The 6,775-nt window shown below is 43.5% G+C and overlaps 1 protein-coding gene across 2 annotated transcripts; it reads right to left on the bottom strand.

Annotated features, from left to right (window-relative positions):
- Nucleotides 1–518: 518 nt before the first annotated feature.
- On the bottom strand, nucleotides 519–6,291 carry ddx5 (DEAD (Asp-Glu-Ala-Asp) box helicase 5). 2 transcript variants are annotated; one of them, XM_034893894.1, is made up of 13 exons: nucleotides 6,042–6,291; nucleotides 5,078–5,252; nucleotides 4,859–4,955; nucleotides 4,637–4,770; nucleotides 4,456–4,521; nucleotides 4,118–4,259; nucleotides 3,833–3,993; nucleotides 3,559–3,731; nucleotides 3,346–3,456; nucleotides 3,170–3,231; nucleotides 3,026–3,085; nucleotides 1,482–1,703; nucleotides 519–1,263 (listed from the first exon to the last, which is right to left on the bottom strand). In XM_034893894.1, exons 1-13 carry the CDS (start codon nucleotides 6,092–6,094, stop codon nucleotides 854–856), a joined length of 1,866 nt encoding a protein of 621 aa, XP_034749785.1. In that variant the 5' UTR covers nucleotides 6,095–6,291; the 3' UTR covers nucleotides 519–853. The 2 variants fall into 2 exon arrangements, with proteins under 2 accessions (XP_034749785.1, XP_034749786.1); XM_034893895.1 differs by having other exon boundaries at nucleotides 1,032–1,263; nucleotides 1,469–1,703.
- Between the last annotated feature and the right edge of the window lie 484 nt (nucleotides 6,292–6,775).

Here is a 6,775-nt window from a genome sequence, read left to right as displayed (position 1 = left end):
TATGTAGGTGTAAAAATTAAAAAAAGCCACAAATTATTCCAAAGACATTGGAATAATGTACCCAGATACTGATTATTTATCTTGTAATGAGTTCTTTGAAAACACAACATCCGCTGCAGTTTTAAAATTACAGCAAAAGGTGTCATGGGAATGTAGTTTTAATTTGAGGATCATTGGCGTCAAGACACCAACCTAACAAGTCTTTGCCATCCTGTGGAAGGCACACGACAGGGAAAGCTAGTTAACCCTCTCAGCTGTTGGAACAGCGTTGGGGTGAAGAGTTGGTTACGAGTTTCAATACTAAGCCTTGTACAGTACATGCACTACACCCCACAGCCTTTTACTGCAGATTTCAATATAGTACAGAAAATACCTTCTGGTACAAGCAGTTACTAAAGCAGATTTTATTTGTGAAACCTGACACCTGTTGGACAGAAAAAGGTAGTACCAGTGTGTATTTCTCTTGTAAAAACAGCTTCCCAGTGATTTAAATTTTAAAATAAAAAGCAGCAAGTTTCTTTTTATGTTTTATTTTGAAAGATCATGCAGTGCACTTCCAAGTTAGGAGCTTAACATCACTTTCAATGATACACATGAAAAACCAATACATTTGTAATTACCTAGTACAAAACATAACTAAACATTACTGAGGAATGTAACAAATTAAATAGTATAATAGGAAAACAAGTGTGCAACACAACTACTGCTGCACTGCAGATCTTAAAAGGCTTGATAGAGGTTAAAGTTGTTTTGTAACCCTGTTGTGTAAATACAAAAAAAAAAAATCTGGTTTATGTGTAGAACTTAAAACAAGACAAAAGCAATCATTTACTTTTTCAAGTGTACGGTGCGTTTACTGAGAGAACTGAGGAGGCATGGGGTATGGCACCAGCGGTGGAGGATGCTGCTGCGGAGCCTGTGCCTGGGGGAAGGGGAATGGGGGGTGACTAGCGCCACTCTGCGCGCCACCCTTAGCAAGAGCAAACGGTTGGGCCTGGAAGTTCTGGCCTCCGAAGGCTCCAGGTTGGTTGTTAAAGTTGGACTGTCCATTACCATTGAAGCTGGCTCCGCTGAAGCCATTGCCACTGCTGTTATTGCCCCCATAGCCTCCATTCTGTGAATTTGTGCCATACGTTTTACTTGGTCCGTTCTGAAACCCTCTACCATTATCCCGGTCCCTAAAACTGCCAAAATCACGCCTTCCAGAATACCTATCCCGACGGTCATCTCTGTAGTCACCACCTCTGCCTCCCCTTGAACGCCCTGGAAAGGAAAACACACTTAAGGACAAAGACAGTGGGAGGTTGTTTTTTTTTAAGTTGAATTAAAAAAAATTTGAGAAAGTTTAACTGTAAATTGTCTGAGATACAGAAGTTAATGATAACCCATCCCATTCTCAGAACAAATTAAAAAGAGGAGGAGCAGAAAAAGAGTGGTTGCAGTTTACTGCGCAGTTTCTGTATCTCACCAATTGGATTTACCTCCTCTGTCTTCCGCCATTTGGAGGAGCTTGGGGTTGATTGCCTGGTTGGCCTCGCGGAGCACAGCGATGAGGTCACTGGCCTGCCTCATGTTGTTGGGAGTGAAGAAGGTGTAAGCTGTGCCTGTCTTTTGGCTACGAGCTGTTCTGCCAATGCGGTGGATATAGTCCTCAGAGTTGTTGGGGTAGTCAAAGTTGATGACAAATTTCACATCTTCCACATCTGTAAGATTGTGTTGCAGTGTGGCATAAAGGAAAAGGAAGGCAGCACACAAGACGTGCACCAGTGCCACCACAACAACCAGATCAAAAACAAAAAGTTAGTGCTGTCATGAGGGAGGAATGGCTAGAAAATCCACAAAGCTGCAAAAGACTTAGCTAAAAGTATTTACTCCTTGGGGAGACTACGGTGGGAAAAGAGAAACGATGCACACTCCATTGGATTCCAATCCCAGTGGGATAAAATCCCCCACCCCCTCCCATGAACCACTGCCAAACCACCCTCAGAAAGAATGGATCAGAAGGCTTACCATCTTTTGGAGTATGCATTCACTAGTCCATTCCCATTGCAGCACACGCCCCATATATTGTCAAGTGACCCACAGGTGTTGCTATACAGTAGGGCTGCTATGCCCTCTACTGCCTCCTAGTGTGCTTGAACTAGCACTTAACCAAGGTCCCCCTCACGAGATGCTCGCTATAAAAGGTCACACTGCAGTGTCTCTTGCCCAAACTGTAGATCTGAACCAATTTGCAGGATGCCTACAACAGTGCATCCCCACTCGCGACACACCAAGATTTTTCCAGACCCAGAGTTCACTTGATCATAATGTCTCTCGTTGGCAGGTCTCGACATGACTTTGAAACGCAGGCGAGGGAGGAGTGTGGGCTTGGATTTTGTCCAAGTGTGTCCAGCTAGCATGTCCCACTGTCACCAAAAGCGCCAGTAGCCATGTCATTACAGAGGTGAAGGTATGACCGATCAGACAGACTGCTCTTCCGACAGAAGTTTAGGAACTGCAATGTTAACATTAACGCCACCCATGCTTTACAACGAGTCTACGCAACAGAAAGCACCTTCCAAATGACTCAAACAGCTTGCAATGCAGTGCCCAAACATACATGCAAGACAATAGGAGGCAGTGTAGCTGGGCTTTGAGCTGGGACAGTTACAGAGCCTGGGTGTGTGAAGCAGTCCAAACCATTGCCAGAGAACAGACGAGCATATGGGGGAGGAACTGTGGCCAGCCCTCAACTCGCCCCCCATTTTTAGGCAGGCCAGCGCACTTTGCTGCACTTGGTTGGGCCTGGTCACCTCTGTATATCTGCACGACTGGGAGACCCGTGCCTCGCCAGTCAGGACACCTCCAAGAATCCTCCTTCCCCCTCTGGAGACCTGGGCTTGTCATGCCAAGGCCCTGCCATATAGACTGCTCCTTCAGGTCAGGGGAGAAACTCAGAAAGAAGCAGAAGAGTTAAAGAAAGCAAATACACTTTCTTTTGTAAAATACATAGAGTACAATAAAGTTCAGCGAGGATACTGACCTAGACCTCTGGAAGCAACATCAGTTGCAATGAGAATTGGGGCTTTTCCATATTTGAACTCTGAAAAAGAAATCAGACATGATTAAACATTTCCTGTAAGTTCTACAATGATTTACTAGTGATTTGCTGGTAATGCAAGCTTACCATTGAGAACCCAGTCTCTTTCCTGCTGGCTTTTATCTCCATGGATTCCCATACCTGGCCACCTAACAGGATTGAAGGTTTTACATGTTAATCGATGTTTGAATGTTCACACAAGTACTTGAGAACAGTAAGATTAGTACAACTGAAGCAGCCAAACTGTAAAATCACACACTTACCCATCCCTTCTCATCCTCCTGGTGAGATCATCACATCGCCTCTTTGTCTCTACAAAGATGATGGTCTTATTCTCCTTCTCACTCATGATTTCTTCAAGTAGACGGATAAGCCTAAAAAATAAAATTCAGTTTCGAAATTGTAATTCTTTAAACAATGTGTTACTGTTGCGGCTTCAACAACACTAGCTGATTCTTCCATGGCACATCACTCACTTGTTTTCCTTCTCAGCATCATTGCAGACATCTACAATTTGCAGGATGTTGTGGTTAGCACTGAGCTGGAGGGCCCCAATATTGATCTGCACGTACTCCTTCAGGAAGTCCTCCGCCAGCTGGCGAACCTCTTTGGGCCAAGTGGCACTCCACATCAGAGTCTGTCGGTCAGGCTGCAAAAAAACAGAACTGTTAGTACCACATTCCCTTAAGGTAATACACATGTAATAGTCAACTTCTGTATGCACTTATAGCCCTCCAATCTAAAACATACCCGGATTTGGTCAACAATTTTTCGGATCTGTGGCTCAAAGCCCATGTCCAACATTCGGTCAGCCTCATCCAGGACAAGATAAGTGCATCGACGGAGGTTTGTCTTTCCCGCCTCAAGGAAGTCAATGAGCCTTCCTGGAGTGGCGATGCAGATCTCGACACCTTTAACAGAATTAAATAATTGGTCATTGTCAGAACTAATCAATACAATAGACTTTGTATGAAAAGGTTTTTGGAATAAAAAATTTGCATATACCATTTAAAAAAAGAAAATGAAAATGTTTACCTCTTTCCAGGTCACGTATCTGTGGTCCCTTGGGAGCTCCTCCATATATACACGTAGTCTTCAGGCGAGACGCTCTGCCATATTCTGCAGCCACCTGTTGCACCTGCTGTGCAAGCTCACGGGTCGGGGCTAGCACCAAGCACTGGAACAAGAAAAAGTATGGCTCGTCACATCAAACATTAAAACAAAATTTCAAGAAAAACAATTTTCTGGCCACATTAAAAAAAAAAAAAACACTCATTGCAGATCATATGCTCACTTACTTATGAAAGTTTTAAGTGTTAATTTAGTAAGTATTAAAGATATGACAATGCATGTAAACTGGTGTGACTACTTACTATAGGGCCATCGCCACGCTCCAGGAAAGGCTGGTGGTTGATGTGCACAATTGCAGGCAACAAATACTGCAGAGAAAACATTCAACAGTCACTTACATGAGAGAGATGGATAGATATAGACCAGCGTAACTCAGTATTAGTTCTAAGTCATAACTAATTTGTGTGAGAACATTTAACTTACAGAAAGCGTCTTGCCAGAACCAGTCTGTGCAATGCCGACCATATCCTGGCCACTGAGAGCCAGAGGCCAGCCTTGAGCCTGGATGGGTGTTGGTTCAGTCCAGTTCTGTTTGTTGATCACATCCATCACATAAGCTGCAGAAAAGAGGACCGTAATTAAATGATATGTACTTAACTCCCTTTGTGATACAGTTAACCAATTTAAATAAAAATAAATACTTACATGGGAAGCTGGCCTCATGGAACTTTGCAATTGGATTTGGGCAGGTTCTCCCTTTAACTGTGATTGTTTTGGTTCTTCTGTACATTTCAACTTCTTGCTGCAAGATGAAACAAGTTCAATGGTTATAATCGGTTGCATAACTGCAACACGTGCAGAAAGGAACACGTGTGAGCAGCGTTACGTAAGATTTCAAAGACCATGCTGGCTATCGTTACATACCGGAGACCTCCTAGTAACATCGGGATGTTCTTGGTAGAAGTTTTTCTCAAACTTTGGGAGCTCATCCAGGTTCCATTGTTTCTTCCGCAGCCTTTCGCCGGGATTGCCGAACTTTCCTCCACCTCCGCCGCCACCACCACGGTTGCCACCAAAGCGAGGAGGACCACCGCCATATCTGCATTTACATCAACAGTCACGATTTAAGAAGTGTGGCTGGGACTGTCAAGTAATAAAATAGAAATAGCGACTAACAACGCCGAGAAACCCCATCTTAACTGCGTCATTCTATGAAATAATAAAGCTGCCATATACTTTCCAACCAGCAGAGGAACAATGGAAAAATAGCCGACATTTTGTATCCGCATTCATGCGGCCACATGGCGAAAAGCCGACTAGCTCGCTGTAGAAATAACGGTACATGTGAGCGAGTAACTATCGTTAACTGGAAGTATTGCGGGTGTTAGTACATGTTTAGCTATGTTACATCCGGAGACAATATGGCGAATAAGGGTTTCCTGCGGCGGTGAAATATATCATCGAGGGAAGGCCTTAAACCTCATTGTTTCATACGGCTCGCGCCGTTATTCGACGCAGCGGCAGCGCGCTGAACCCTAGCAGTTCATACCGTTTTTAGGCTGAAAGGCCTGTAAGCTAATGTCAAGCTAACGTTACCCTGAAGCTAACGAAAAGCCGCTATGCCGGTAGGGACACGAGGCCAAACCAGGCCTTGTGCCAACACAACGGGCCCCGTTCAGACCGGGCCTAGGGTAGCTAGATAAAACCAGCCAACTGCCCAATTTTCAAATTGGTAACGTTGGGTTTTCGGTTAAAATGCGTAAATAAGGACGGTTTCTTAACACACATGCCTAGAATTTATCACAATTTAGTCAACTGTTAATCGATTCAAGGCTGTCGGCCATTTCTATGAATCACACAAACTCGTCTAAAGCATACTGAAACTTACCCTCTGTCTCTATCTCTGTCTCGGCCACGGTCTCTGTCGGAATATCCAGGCATTTTGTAAACAACTTCTATAAATAAAAAAGATAAATACCCTTCACTGTGGTTTTACCACCGACTAAAAAAACCTGACCTGCAGTAGCGGTGAAATGCCGGTAATGTGGAATCTAGGCCCGGTTTATATGGCAAGAGGAAGTCCGCTTCCTATGTATTAATCCGCCCTTCGGTTAACTTCAGCGTCTGCCGACTGGCAACATAGACCCAACGATGAACAGTGAAACTGGGCTTTAAAATCACTATAACGCATAATGGAAACACTACATGATCTATATGTAATATGTCAATTAACCTTCCACGGAATATATTTTTTAATGTAAGTTAGCCAAGCATAACAACATAAATGAGTTTTTTCTTTTTTTTAAATCGCACATAAACACCGTTTATGGTGTTTCTTTAACGTTAGAGGCTGACTACAAAAATTGGACCCTATTTTTTGTATTTTCTCTTAGATTTATTTATATTTCCCGGTGTGTCCCTTTGATACATCGTGTTAAATAATCCAAACAGATGTTGGCGGATTGATATGTACGAGTACGAAACTGGTAGTTCGGCTGTGACAACGCTTCCGATGTACGGTAAGTGACGTCATCAGGTCCAACCCAAAAATGATAGAGACGAGTTTCTCTCTCTCGCTCTCTCTCTCTCATTTAGACTCGTTTAATTAATTTTTACTCAGCT

The sequence above is a fragment of the Etheostoma cragini genome, chromosome 15, assembly GCF_013103735.1.
Source record: "Etheostoma cragini isolate CJK2018 chromosome 15, CSU_Ecrag_1.0, whole genome shotgun sequence".
In the NCBI taxonomy this organism is placed as follows: Eukaryota; Metazoa; Chordata; class Actinopteri; order Perciformes; family Percidae; genus Etheostoma; species Etheostoma cragini.
This window is presented reverse-complemented; position numbering and strand designations above follow the sequence as displayed.

What these genes read in the sequence shown, in the direction of transcription:
- ddx5 (XM_034893894.1), bottom strand. Translation starts at nt 6,094, where the DNA reads ATGCCTGGATATTCCGACAGAGACCGTGGCCGAGACAGAGATAGAGAC. An exon ending in ATGTTACTAGGAGGTCTCCG is followed by an intron (nt 4,956 to 5,077) that starts GTATGTAACGAT and finishes TTCATCTTGCAG; the next exon opens with CAAGAAGTTGAAATGTACAG. An exon ending in AAATTGTTGACCAAATCCGG is followed by an intron (nt 3,732 to 3,832) that starts GTATGTTTTAGA and finishes GTTTTTTTGCAG; the next exon opens with CCTGACCGACAGACTCTGAT.